At 40.9% G+C, this 13,175-nt stretch overlaps 2 protein-coding genes across 2 annotated transcripts; both read right to left on the reverse strand.

The window, feature by feature from the left end:
* Positions 1 to 2,800: 2,800 nt before the first annotated feature.
* Positions 2,801 to 5,643, reverse strand: LOC121568414 (cAMP-regulated phosphoprotein 19). Its single transcript, XM_041878956.1, has 3 exons — positions 5,424 to 5,643; positions 4,594 to 4,716; positions 2,801 to 4,149 (listed from the first exon to the last, which is right to left on the reverse strand). The coding sequence occupies exons 1-3, from the start codon at positions 5,484 to 5,486 to the stop codon at positions 3,973 to 3,975; spliced, it is 363 nt and encodes a 120-aa protein (XP_041734890.1). The 5' UTR covers positions 5,487 to 5,643; the 3' UTR covers positions 2,801 to 3,972.
* Positions 5,644 to 7,740: 2,097 nt separating this feature from the next.
* rsl24d1 (ribosomal L24 domain containing 1) lies at positions 7,741 to 11,242 on the reverse strand. Its single transcript, XM_041878632.2, has 6 exons — positions 11,075 to 11,242; positions 10,154 to 10,267; positions 8,928 to 9,000; positions 8,707 to 8,770; positions 8,273 to 8,358; positions 7,741 to 8,074 (listed from the first exon to the last, which is right to left on the reverse strand). Exons 1-6 carry the CDS (start codon positions 11,153 to 11,155, stop codon positions 8,001 to 8,003), a joined length of 492 nt encoding a protein of 163 aa, XP_041734566.1. The 5' UTR covers positions 11,156 to 11,242; the 3' UTR covers positions 7,741 to 8,000.
* Positions 11,243 to 13,175: the final 1,933 nt, after the last annotated feature.

Genomic DNA, 13,175 nt, shown 5'->3' on the forward strand with positions numbered 1-13,175 from the left:
ATATTAAAGAATACATCCATATATTCTTAATTCCATCCCTTAATTAGATTTGTGTGTATTGGGTATATGTTGTGAAATTGTAAGATATTACTTGTTAGATATTACTGCACTGTCTGAGCTAGAAACACAAGCATTTCGCTACACCTGCAATAACATCTGCTAAACACATGTATGTGACAAATAAAATTTGATTTTGATCAATTGTCAAATGCAGATGAGCTCATAGAGCTAACCTGGTCCCAGATCAGTTTGTGCTCTTGCCAACTCCATTGCTGTCATTTGGCATGACAATTCCATAAGGAGTTGGCAAGAGAGCAGACAGACCGGCACCCAGGTGACAGACCGGCACCCAGGTGACAGACCGGCACCCAGACTAACAAGTTAATGGATTTGAAGGTTAATGGGCCCGATTATATTCTCCTTTACATGCATTGTGTTCTTTGCCAGTGTTGGTCAACATAGTAGTATTATAGCTACGTATACAGACACTACAGCTGTAGTATTATAGCTACGTATACAGACACTACAGCTGTAGTATTATAGCTACATATACAGACACTACAGCTGTAGTATTATAGCTACATATACAGACACTACAGCTGTAGTATTATAGCTACATATACAGACACTACAGCTGTAGTATTATAGCTACATATACAGACACTACAGCTGTAGTATTATAGCTACGTATAGACACTACAGCTGTAGTATTATAGCTACATATAGACACTACAGCTGTAGTATTATAGCTACGTATACAGACACTACAGCTGTAGTATTATAGCTACGTATACAGACACTACAGCTGTAGTATTATAGCTACGTATACAGACACTACAGCTGTAGTATTATAGCTACGTATACAGACACTACAGCTGTAGTATTATAGCTACGTATACAGACACTACAGCTGTAGTATTATAGCTACGTATAGACACTACAGCTGTAGTATTATAGCTACATATAGACACTACAGCTGTAGTATTATAGCTACATATAGACACTACAGCTGTAGTATTATAGCTACATATACAGACACTACAGCTGTAGTATTATAGCTACATATAGACACTTCAGCTGTAGTATTATAGCTACATATACAGACACTACAGCTGTAGTATTATAGCTACATATAGACACTACAGCTGTAGTATTATAGCTACATATACAGACACTACAGCTGTAGTATTATAGCTACGTATACAGACACTACAGCTGTAGTATTATAGCTACGTATACAGACACTACAGCTGTAGTATTATAGCTACGTATACAGACACTACAGCTGTAGTATTATAGCTACGTATACAGACACTACAGCTGTAGTATTATAGCTACGTATACAGACACTACAGCTGTAGTATTATAGCTACGTATAGACACTACAGCTGTAGTATTATAGCTACGTATACAGACACTACAGCTGTAGTATTATAGCTACATATAGACACTACAGCTGTAGTATTATAGCTACATATATAGACACTACAGCTGTAGTATTATAGCTACATATACAGACACTACAGCTGTAGTATTATGGCTACATATACAGACACTACAGCTGTAGTATTATAGCTACATATACAGACACTACAGCTGTAGTATTATAGCTACGTATACAGACACTACAGCTGTAGTATTATAGCCACGTATACAGACACTACAGCTGTAGTATTATAGCTACATATACAGACACTACAGCTGTAGTATTATAGCTACGTATACAGACACTACAGCTGTAGTATTATAGCTACGTATACAGACACTACAGCTGTAGTATTATAGCTACGTATATAGACACTACAGCTGTAGTATTATAGCTACGTATACAGACACTACAGCTGTAGTATTATAGCTACATATACAGACACTACAGCTGTAGTATTATAGCTACATATACAGACACTACAGCTGTAGTATTATAGCTACGTATACAGACACTACAGCTGTAGTATTATAGCTACGTATACAGACACTACAGCTGTAGTATTATAGCTACGTATACAGACACTACAGCTGTAGTATTATAGCTACGTATACAGACACTACAGCTGTAGTATTATAGCTACGTATACAGACACTACAGCTGTAGTATTATAGCTACATATACAGACACTACAGCTGTAGTATTATAGCTACATATACAGACACTACAGCTGTAGTATTATAGCTACATATATAGACACTACAGCTGTAGTATTATAGCTATGTATACAGACACTACAGCTGTAGTATTATAGCTACATATATAGACACTACAGCTGTAGTATTATAGCTACGTATACAGACACTACAGCTGTAGTATTATAGCTACGTATATAGACACTACAGCTGTAGTATTATAGCTACGTATACAGACACTACAGCTGTAGTATTATAGCTACATATACAGACACTACAGCTGTAGTATTATAGCTACATATACAGACACTACAGCTGTAGTATTATAGCTACATATACAGACACTACAGCTGTAGTATTATAGCTACGTATACAGACACTACAGCTGTAGTATTATAGCTACGTATACAGACACTACAGCTGTAGTATTATAGCTACGTATACAGACACTACAGCTGTAGTATTATAGCTACATATACAGACACTACAGCTGTAGTATTATAGCTACATATACAGACACTACAGCTGTAGTATTATAGCTATGTATACAGACACTACAGCTGTAGTATTATAGCTACATATACAGACACTACAGCTGTAGTATTATAGCTACTGTGAAAGCAGAAAACAAGTAAAACATCAGCCAAAAATTAAATAAATAAAAAGTCAAAAACAAAGCTATTGTGCAAAACTATTTTATTTACAAATGGCACAATGTGACTACACCCAGTCAATGCACATGCACACCCTTCAGACCGACATTCCATTTAAGTGAGTTCCTTGACTACTAGACCTAAATTACCTGAGTCTCAGATAGTGGCAGGCAGGCGTTCCTAGGCTTGATTCACAGAGGCTGTGTCATCAGAATGGCGTCCTACTTTTGACCAGAGCCTCAAAAACGTAGTACACTATCTAGAAAGCCATTTCAGACAAGCAAAGATTCTCTCACTGGAGTGAGCGAGCAAATATTGCCCAAGAGAAAACAGTGGCTCATAACTGTTAAAAAGGCCATTTAAGAGGTTTAGATGAGATCGATAATATACACGACATCTGTGTGATACGGGCTATTTTCAATCAATGCATCAAAACAAAGAACATAGCTTTGGACAGTGGAGAAGGAGGGCAATTAGCCTGATTGTCCCAGATCGGTTTGTGTTGTCTAGACAACGACCGTAGGTCAAGAAGTTGGCCAGACAGCAGAAATAGATCTGGGACCAGACTAGGAGGGGATTCTAGGCGTGATGAAGGATTCTAGAATATTACCTCATCATTTAAATGTCAATGGAAGCTATAAAAGGTAAAACATGTTTAAGACATTGAACTGGCCTCTCCCATACATGGTGATAGGCTATGTACAGTTTCCATCAGTCACTACAGTAGATATACAGGCCCCTTTGAAGTAGACTTGGCAAACATTTGTCTCTTTTTTTTTTTTAAACCAATAATTTCAGTCACTAACCGAAGACAGTCATCCTCCGGCAGCAATATTTCTCAGGAGTCTTTCTGCTCGATTCTCAAAAATATTATTTTTCAGAATTCATAGAGAGAGAAGGTGGTGATGGGAGAAAGGGGTGCAGAAGAAAGAGAGATGAGGGAGCGAGCATGCGCTGATCTGAATTCACTCTCTGCCCCTTCCTTTGGCCCTAATCATTCAAATCTGTAAGGTGTAGGTACTATGGTGGAAGCGCTGGCAAGATATAACAAAGATTGAAGGGTTAGGGCCAAGGGGTAAGGGTAGTAGGAAACAAATGTGCGGCCGGCTCGAGAGAAAGAGAGGAGAGAGCAATGGAATGGTTAACACCAGAACAGAACAGGTAAAAGTTCCAAAGCTTCCCTAGTTTCGTCAGCCCCTCAGCCAGCCAGTTTGCTAGCCACGATGGAGGGCTTCCTCTGGGGGATGTCCTGAGGTGTGGGGATGTGGTCCCCTGTTATCTCTGCCTTCTCAGCCGGCGTCACCGCAGGGAGCTGCTGCTTGTTCTTCACCTTAGCCTTGGCCATGTTGTAGTCCCCGGAGTCAAAGAACTTTTGCTGCACAGAGAAATAAATAAAAAATAAAAAAAATCACAGCCTTTACAAAGATGTTGTTTTGTGTTCAAAGAAGTCTGTGTTTGTTTGACTCTTTCAAAGAAAATGAATGCTTATAAAAAAGCATGACAATGATTCCATAACAAAAATGCATTGCTGTGAAAGTAAAGTGTAAATAACCTAGTTTGCATGTTTCGGCCTAACTAGAAGCATCTACAGCAGGGTTCTTCAATTCCGGTCCTGGAGGGCCGAAACACTTCTGTTTTTTTATTTCTACCTGGTAGTTAATTGCACTCACCTGGTGTCCCAGGTCTGAATTAGCCGCTGATTAGAAGGAGAGGATGAAAAACAGAGGTGTTTTGGCCCTCCAGGACCGGAATTGAAGAACCCTGATCTACAGCTACCAAAGTGTTGTGTATGTAGGGCACAACCAAAGGGCCATATTACCCCTTTCTGAAGCCGTTTCCGGAGCAGGTCAGAGCCCCCAGGCTTGGTTCCAAGATGAGGGAACCTGGCCTTTAGTTTCACCTCCTCTGCCTTCTCTGGGCTGAGGACTGTGTCATCCATCTCCTGAGTGGACAGAAGAACACACAATACACAGTATAAAAACACAAATAATGAATGGGGTTGGGGGTGACATGTTATGATGTAATGTCATGTTACTGTCACAGTTCAGGCAGCAACAAAAGGTGTTTCGTCAATCTCGAGGTTGACAAGTCACGATTAGCTTAGTTACTAGTTCAAATCAAATTGTATTTGTCACGTGCCGAATACAGCAGGTGTAGACTTTACCGTGAATGCTTACTTACAAGCCCTTAACCAACAATGCAGCTCAAGAAATAGGGTTTTTTAATTAGTTATGATTCTATCAGAGGAATGTCCTTTGATTTGATTCTCCCGTAAGTGGGGTTAGGTTACAAGCTGGCAACAAAGCCTTCTGTTTAGCAGCAATGTGGCCAAAAAAGCTTTACGGCATGCATGAACGCAGGCAGACAAAATGTTAGCTACCGGTAAATTGAGAAAGCTATCACCGTGTTACTAATTAGCTAGCTAACCACTCATCTTGATAGTTAAAATAATGGTTATGTACACAGTTCAATGCACATTGATGATATAAACACATGCACATTGAAATAAACTAAGTCACTAACGTTAGCTAGCTAACCATCTAAACTGCTGATTTGACAGCCAGATTTGACATAATCATCATGGCTAGTAAGCTACTCGCAATGTAGCATTACCCTAGCTTGTTAGCATCAAAATAATTAAAATCTAACCTGCTGTTCCTCGTGGGTTGCCTCCTCGACGGCAGGCCTTGTTCCTTCGATCTCCTTGGACATGGCGAACTATGTAAATATCAAGTTTTCTACAAAACTTAAGTTTACACCAAGCGAGGTTCAACACTAGACACACAAAAACGAAAAGGCCGTAATGCCTGGCCGTTCCCTCCCTTTTCTCTAGTGATGCAGCAGATTATATGTAGACTGTTTATGTTCTTCTTCTTCTTCAAGGTTTTATTGGCGGACTACATCCCAAATGGTGTATTGCCGCCACCTACTGGGTGGAGTACAAACTGAGCTACATTAACAAAAAAAGCACTCCTATTATTCTCAAAAAACTAAACACAAGTAATGTAGACTGTTTGGGGTAGAACCGTTTTTTTTTTTAAATAGCTCAATGGATAGGCCATGAGGGGTAGCTCTGGGCAGTTAGAATATAGAACCATTAAGGGGCTTCCTGAGTGGTGCAGTGGTCTAAGGCACTGCATTGCAGTGCTTGAGGCGTCACTACAGACCCAGGCTCGATCCCAGGCTGTGTCACAGCTGGCCGTGACCAGGAGACCCACGAGGCGTTGCACAATTGGCCCAGCGTCGTCCGGGTTAGGGGAGGGTTTGACCGGCCGGGTTTTCCTTGTCCCATCGCGCTCTAGCGACTCCTTGTGGCGGACCAGGTGCCTGCCAGCTAGACAGTGTTTCCTACGACACATTGGTGCGGCTGGCTTCCGGGTTAAGCAAGCAGTTTATCAAAAAGCAGTGCGGCATGGCGGGGCTGTGTTTCGGAGGACGCATGGCTCTCGACCGTCGCTTCTCCCGAGTCCGTAGGGGAGTTGCAGCGATGGGACAAGACTGTAACTACCAATTGGGGGTAAAAAAAAAAATTGAATCATTTACATTTTAGCAGACGCTCTTATCCAGAGCAACTTACAGGAGCAATTAGGGTTAAGTGCCTTGCTCAAGGGCACATCAACAGATTTTTCACCTAGTCGGCTCAGGGATTAGAACCAGCGACCTTTCGGTTACTGGCACAACGCTCTTAACCACTAAGCTACCTGCTGCCTCAATCACCATGTAATTTGCTAGTGAGCAACACATAAGAGTTTATAAATGTAAATGATGAACATCCATTTATGACAGACAAAATGTCAGTATTTACTCACCATTTACCCACTGGGTGATAAAAGTGTAAAATTGTGAAGACGGAATCAGTGATGACAAATTAATGTAATTTACCAATTTCACCAATCATGGGTTGCATGTTTCGGCACAATATTGTTTTGAACGTTCATTTTGAACTGATGCCCGACTGAGCATTCTACTCATTGCATCATCAATGAGCGCTGATTAAGATTGAATCAAAAGTGCATTAGAGCGGCTTGGAAATACAATGACATTCAAAATGAGGCAAATAATTGGTAGGAAAACCTTTTGTCATCATGTTGACGTCACCAGATTGACTTTAGACGCAGTACAGAAAAATGAAACTCTATCCTGGGGTTAGGTTCCCCTCTAACCTTTTACCTGGGCTTTACTCCTTTCATTCTGTATTTATTTTAACACTAGTCCCTGCCTGTGGCAAGTATACCCACAACATGATGCTGCCACCACAATACTTGAAAATACAAAAGGGATCAACAACATTGCATTCACTTCACATTGCTGACCTGTAGGACAAATTGAAAAGAAGGGAGCATTCTGTTAAAAAATCCAGATCATCCATTCTGTTAGCAACAAGGCCGTTAAGTAACACTGCAAAACAACGCCGCAAAGACATGACCTTTTTGGCCTGAATTAAAAACTACAGGTTTTGGTCATATCCAATACATATCCAATACAACACAAACCCTCTGTATTTTCAAGTACTGTGGCGGCAGCATCATGTTATGGGTATGCTTGTCGTCGGCAGGGACTGGGGAGTTTGTCAGGATCAAAATAAATATGAACTGAGCAAAGTCCAGGTAAAAAGCTACAGGAAAACCCACCTCAGTTTTCTGAAAACCTAACCTTAGGATAGTTGTATTTTTCTGTGAGACAATAAAAAAATATATATATGCCAAGGACACACCAGAATGTCATTCCAAGACGTGTTGAGTGTTCCTGAGTGATCTACTCTCAGTCCCAACTTAAATATGCTTGAAAATCAGAGACACGGTGTGAATATTTGTTATTCATTTGGAAAAAAGTCGGTTGTGTAGGAGGGAGAAAAAAAATCTAATATAATCATTTTTCGATTTAATTTCAAGGCAGCAAAATGTGAAGACTGTGCAAGGGGTGTGTCGACTTCCACTAGGCACTGTATAAGAACATCAGAAACCTATTTCACCAATCATGGTTTTATTAATATTTAATATCAATTTTTATATTGTTTTGAACGTTCATTTGGGAGGATACATTAATTTTACTTCTGCGCATCAGCTCCTTATATTTTATTTATTACAACGTCTTTAAAAACACATATGTCCTCTGTATTATACACAGTATGATTGAAGACTTGCATTCGGAACAGTTAAATCTCAAAGACAAAAACACAGCACACAGAAATGAGTTGTTGAAGCCAACCACATCGAAAGCAACAGATTAACCATCATCCCCCATTTCCACGTCTTCTGCCAGCTTCTGCACCATCTTCTCTTCCAGCGGTTTGGCTTTGCCTGCAGATTCATGAGGAAATGTATTAGAGGTGCTCTCGGCAAGCATTCAACCCCTCAAAGTCAGTCGAGGAGACGTTTGTTTGCTTGTCAAACGGACATCTTTCTTATTGTAGTACATGTAGCAGAGAAGAGGTGATCAGAGGGAAGAGGAGGAGAGAAGAGGACAATAGCTGTGTATATTGTAGTCAGGTGTCTCACCTGCATGAGGTGCTTTGATAAGGTGAATATTCTTCTTCACTTCGCTTATGGCCTCTTCCTTCTCCAACTGTTTGCCCTTCTTCAGCCTGTAGGATGAGCAGATTGAAAAACAGGTATGAGCTCATTGAGCTACCGTTTCCATACATACACATTGACACCAACGACTTGCTAATTTAGTGAGATATCATAATAATGCTGCCTTGTATCCAATCTACACACATTGGCACAAAGACTTTGCTATCTACTCCCGAAGTTCCTTCAAAAGACCAGATTACAACTTTTTGCCCATAAGGAAAGGACCCGTAAGTCAGCGTTCCACTCTTAGTCTACACCTGTTGTTTTACGAAGCATGTGACATTTTTTTTTATTTTTTTTTTGTGGACTTTGCTTGTTATTTACCATCCCCAAAACAGAAAACTAGTCATTGTACTCGCCGGTTCATGATAAACTTTGCCTGTCGTTTCTGTTTGATCTCTTCCACCTTCTTCATCGCCTCCACTGAAAAACAAAAATAAGTCAGGTTGTTGCTCTTCTAGTCAGCATTTAAATGACTCTCACATTAACAGTGCAATTAAGTCCAATGTAAACAATTATAATGATGAACTAATGTGACTTGAAGAGCCATGTGAGAGGGTAAAGCTGGATCATAAAATACCTGTCTTGCCCCACAGCTCCCTTCTGTATTTGACTGGAATATTTCTGCGCTTCTCAAACTCCAATGAGTTGTCCTGAAGCAGTGAACAATAATATGATTATTAGTGGCTACATAAAGGATATTTACTTGATGAATACTTACACGGGACTCGTCAAATTAAATCAATAACATTTATTTTTATATAAAGCCCTTTTTACATCAGCAGTTGTCACAAAGTGCTATACAGCAGGGCTGTGACGATGCCAGCATCGCAATATTTTTTCCACGGCAAAAAATTACAACACGAAGCAGAGCAGACCAAACTATTTGGTTCTTAAAAAACCTGCTGTATGTAAAATATTGTGTGCTACAGCTTGGAAAATGAATAAATGTGACTCTGGATGACAACATAATGATGTTTGTTTCCCACATTAGGGCTGTTTCCTTGCCACGATAATAACGAGTATCGCGACACTGGTATCGTCCCGGCCCTACTTTACAGACACCCAGTCTAAAATCCCAAAGAACAAGCTATTCAGATGTAGAAGGACGGTGGCCAGGAAACACTTCCTCCCCGTGTAGCTCAGTTGGTAGAGCATGGCGCTTGCAACGCCAGGGTTGTGGGTTCGATTCCCATGGGGGGCCAGTATGAAAAAATGTATGCACTAACTGTAAATCGCTCTGGATAACAGCATCTGCTAAATGACTCAAATGTAAGGGCAGGAACCTAGGAAGAAATCCAGCGAGGAAAATATGGAGGAAGTGGATGCTGAGTTGGAACCAAGCAGCGCTTCAAGCAAAGTTGGTGAAGACGAATGTTCTGAATGGACAACAGTAGTAGCGAAAACAGGAGAAAAAAAAAGGAAATTGTCTAAAAGTGGAGTGGAGGATACGTGTGAATGATAACGAATCGTTTGTTGAGTAAGGATGCATATGTGGAGTGGTCTGAGTTTGATTCATTGTATTTCTGAAGATTGCAATGAGCCTCAAAAGAATCCGAACAACCGAAGTTTTGTGTTTTGAACTTCGGAGTAGAGCCCCAGTCAAAGGAGTCATCTCAGGGGTGACGACGGATGTTCAGGTTGAATACCTGAAGAAAATTCCTGGTGTGGTTGGTGCCCAGCGTCTGACCCGCTGGGTGAATGGAGAAAAATAAGAAAGTCTGTCGGTCCTGTTGTGTGATCGCCAATATACTATAGAAGAAGAAGAAACCGTGGATTATAATTTACATCAATAGAATAACTCACAACTGTCAACTCCTTCCCAGAAGCTTTTCTGAATGCCTTCGTCCATCTGGTCTTTCTTGGGTTACGCTTCTTCTTGAAGTTTTTGTGGCACTTTGACTTGCAGAATCGGAACACCTAATTACAAAATTAAGAGAGCTTTGAAATGTATTTATTTTACTTGGGAACCGCTGCTAGCATCGCGCAACCATCCTGAACTCGCAAATTTACATTATGTTTCCCTACACGGAACCACAGAATGTAAACTCGCGATATCAGGATGGTTGTACGAGGCTACCTCTATGCAGTAGTATATATCATCGTCATAATAATAATACAACAACAGTGTGGTTCAACAACGGTATTGATCATATTAATGCTCCTGACATATGTATAGCTCGTTTTATTAGCTAGTAGCTCGCTGTCACAGATGAAAGGGGTTAGTTATCATCAGTATCTGTGTCGCTGTAGTTAGTTAACTAGCTTTTTGTTTTCATGCGTCGGATGCCCTTGCAACTCGGTAGTGCGTGGGACATATGCTGCGTTTAAAACAACTGGGAGCTCAGAGAAATACGAGTCAGTGATTTTCAGGTCGGAGCTCTAGAAAGAGACTCGAGTTGGAATTCCAACTTCAAATCGATTTTTCCCAGTCGGAGCTCGTTTTTTTCCGAGTTCCCATTTGTTTTGAACGCTCGGAAGTCCGAGATTTCCGAGTTCCCAGCAGTTGTTCTGAACGCGACAAAAGTTTGGCACCAGTCGCGTTACAGAGACATCTTTACTCCGGTGACTTACGGAGCCATGTCAATAAACCAAATAATTTACACCACCAAAAGGCGAGAGCGCAGCCGAACGACGCCCTGGACCAGAGCCACTACGTTACCTTGCTAGCGATGCAGACAAAAGTTGTCGACGCGAAGCAAGGCAAATAACACCAAATAGTCCTACCTTGCAGTCATTACGTACAAACATCATCCCATGCCCGGGGTAAACAGGCCCCGAACAAAAGTAGCACTTTTCTATTCGCATTTTTCTAAAATTTCGAGCTAGCTGTTTACATCTATGCGTTTCCTAGCTCCTCTATGGTTCGTAATAGCAGACGTCACATGTCTGAAGCGCTTTGCTGCCCTCTGCAGGTGGTACTCCTGAACTACTATAATAACAATATGCCACTTAGCAGACGCTTTTATCCAAATTTTTACGTATGGGTGGTCCCGGGGATCGAACCCACTACCCTCGCGTTACAAGCGCCGTGCTCTACCAACTGAGCTGGCGGCAGATGTTCAATTTACACCAGAAATTCAATGTGATGTTGACTACAGTCTCTCTGCCTTTGAAATCATACTTTTTCTACAGTACAAAATTAATCTCTATCACACAATGCAAATAACCATAGAATAATTCACCCCCAGGTTGTTAGTGTCTTTACCTGCATATTTTTATTTTTTTACTGTAAAATTGAGGCTCAGATACACTACTTAAAGAGAGGATGTCTTTAATTCGTCCAGATTTATAAATCCAGTCAGAAATTCAGAATTTAGACTGACTGTAAAAAAATAAAACATAGTTTACTGTTCAACTTTTACAAAAATGCACCCAATAATAATTCCTACTTTGAGACGCATGACATTTACATTTTTAGTCATTTAGCAGACGGCTCTTATCCAGAGCGACTTACAGGAGCAATTAGGGGCATGGTCCGCCCCCCTGTCTTATTTTGTATGATCTGAAAAGCAAAAGTGATCCTAGATCAACACTCATAGTCTTGGATACCAGAGTAAATATGTGCCCAGAAGTATGCAGCATATAAAGAGGATGGGTGAATAACCCAGTTACCAGTATTTCCCTGGGTTAGTTATGTCTAAGAAGGCACCATGGAGTTCCTGATTGACCATACTGCCGTGGCTATATACTATTTAAGTGATTTAGCAGACGCTCTTATCCAGAGCGATTTACAGGAGCAATTAGGTTTAAGTGCCTTGCTCAAGGGCACATCGACAGATTTTTCACCTAGTCGGCTCGGGGATTAGAACCAGCAACCTTTCGGTTACTGGCACAACGCTCTTAACCACTAAGCTACCTATAAGTTATGAGAGAGCTTCCCTAGTGGCGCAGATAATAGAAGACTTGGCTTGGGAACCAAACATTGCAGTTTCAAACCCCACATGTGCTGATTGTCAACATACAGCACAAACAGTAAAAATAATATGGTTGTGTATTTATGATTAACTGCTGTTCAGATGTCCTGTGTGCCTATATCACTTAGTAGAGGGCCTACAATACAGTCCTCAAATGCGAATTGCCGTTAAATATGGAGTGAGTAGTCATGCTGTACTTCGCTCCGCAGGTAATATGACATACATTTACATTACAAAGAAACGATGTGATTAGTGTGATGTTAGCTAGCTACATAGTTGTCTATGTATCAAAGATAAAAGGTGTAGTATAGAGAAACTATCGAGGTTAGCTAGTCAGATACATTAGTTCGCAGCGACGCCGTTTTTTCAAACAAAGTCAACACCGCAGCCATTGCTAGCTAGCCAACACTACCAGCTAGCAGTACTGTAGCCAACACTACCAGCTAGCAGTACTGTAGCCAACACTACCAGCTAGCAGTACTGTAGCCAACACTACCAGCTAGCAGTACTGTAGCCAACACTACCAGCTAGCAGTACTGTAGCCAACACTACCAGCTAGCAGTACTGTAGCCAACACTACCAGCTAGCAGTACTGTAGCCAACACTACCAGCTAGCAGTACTGTAGCCAACACTACCAGCTAGCAGTACTGTATCAACTATGGAGAGAAACATGAAGGGAGTGTATTCCAATCTGCTTTAAGGAGCTACACATTTGCATGCTGAGAATGTTGTGTTAAAACTTCAATATAACAATTTCAAAATGTTATTGAAATTTACATTTTAGTCATTTAGCAGACGCTCTTATCCAGAGCGACTTACAGGAGCAATTAGGGTTAAGTGCCTTGCTCAAGGGCACAATGACAGATTTTTCACCTAGTCGGCTCGGGGATTAGAACCAGCGACCTTTCGG

Source organism: Coregonus clupeaformis, chromosome 6, assembly GCF_020615455.1.
Source record: "Coregonus clupeaformis isolate EN_2021a chromosome 6, ASM2061545v1, whole genome shotgun sequence".
Taxonomy (NCBI): domain Eukaryota; kingdom Metazoa; phylum Chordata; class Actinopteri; order Salmoniformes; family Salmonidae; genus Coregonus; species Coregonus clupeaformis.

Bases quoted from the DNA above. Each gene is read 5' to 3' on its own strand.
- LOC121568414 (XM_041878956.1), bottom strand. From the start codon at position 5,486: ATGTCCAAGGAGATCGAAGGAACAAGGCCTGCCGTCGAGGAGGCAACC. The intron at 4,717-5,423 runs GTTAGATTTTAA...CTGTCCACTCAG, and splicing joins CAACCCACGAGGAACAGCAG to GAGATGGATGACACAGTCCT. The intron at 4,150-4,593 runs GTAATATGGCCC...TTCTCTGTGCAG, and splicing joins GGAAACGGCTTCAGAAAGGG to CAAAAGTTCTTTGACTCCGG.
- rsl24d1 (XM_041878632.2), bottom strand. From the start codon at position 11,155: ATGCGAATAGAAAAGTGCTACTTTTGTTCGGGGCCTGTTTACCCCGGG. The intron at 8,771-8,927 runs GTATTTTATGAT...TTTGTTTTTCAG, and splicing joins GGAGCTGTGGGGCAAGACAG to TGGAGGCGATGAAGAAGGTG. The intron at 8,359-8,706 runs GCGAGTACAATG...CTCATCCTACAG, and splicing joins GCAAAGTTTATCATGAACCG to GCTGAAGAAGGGCAAACAGT.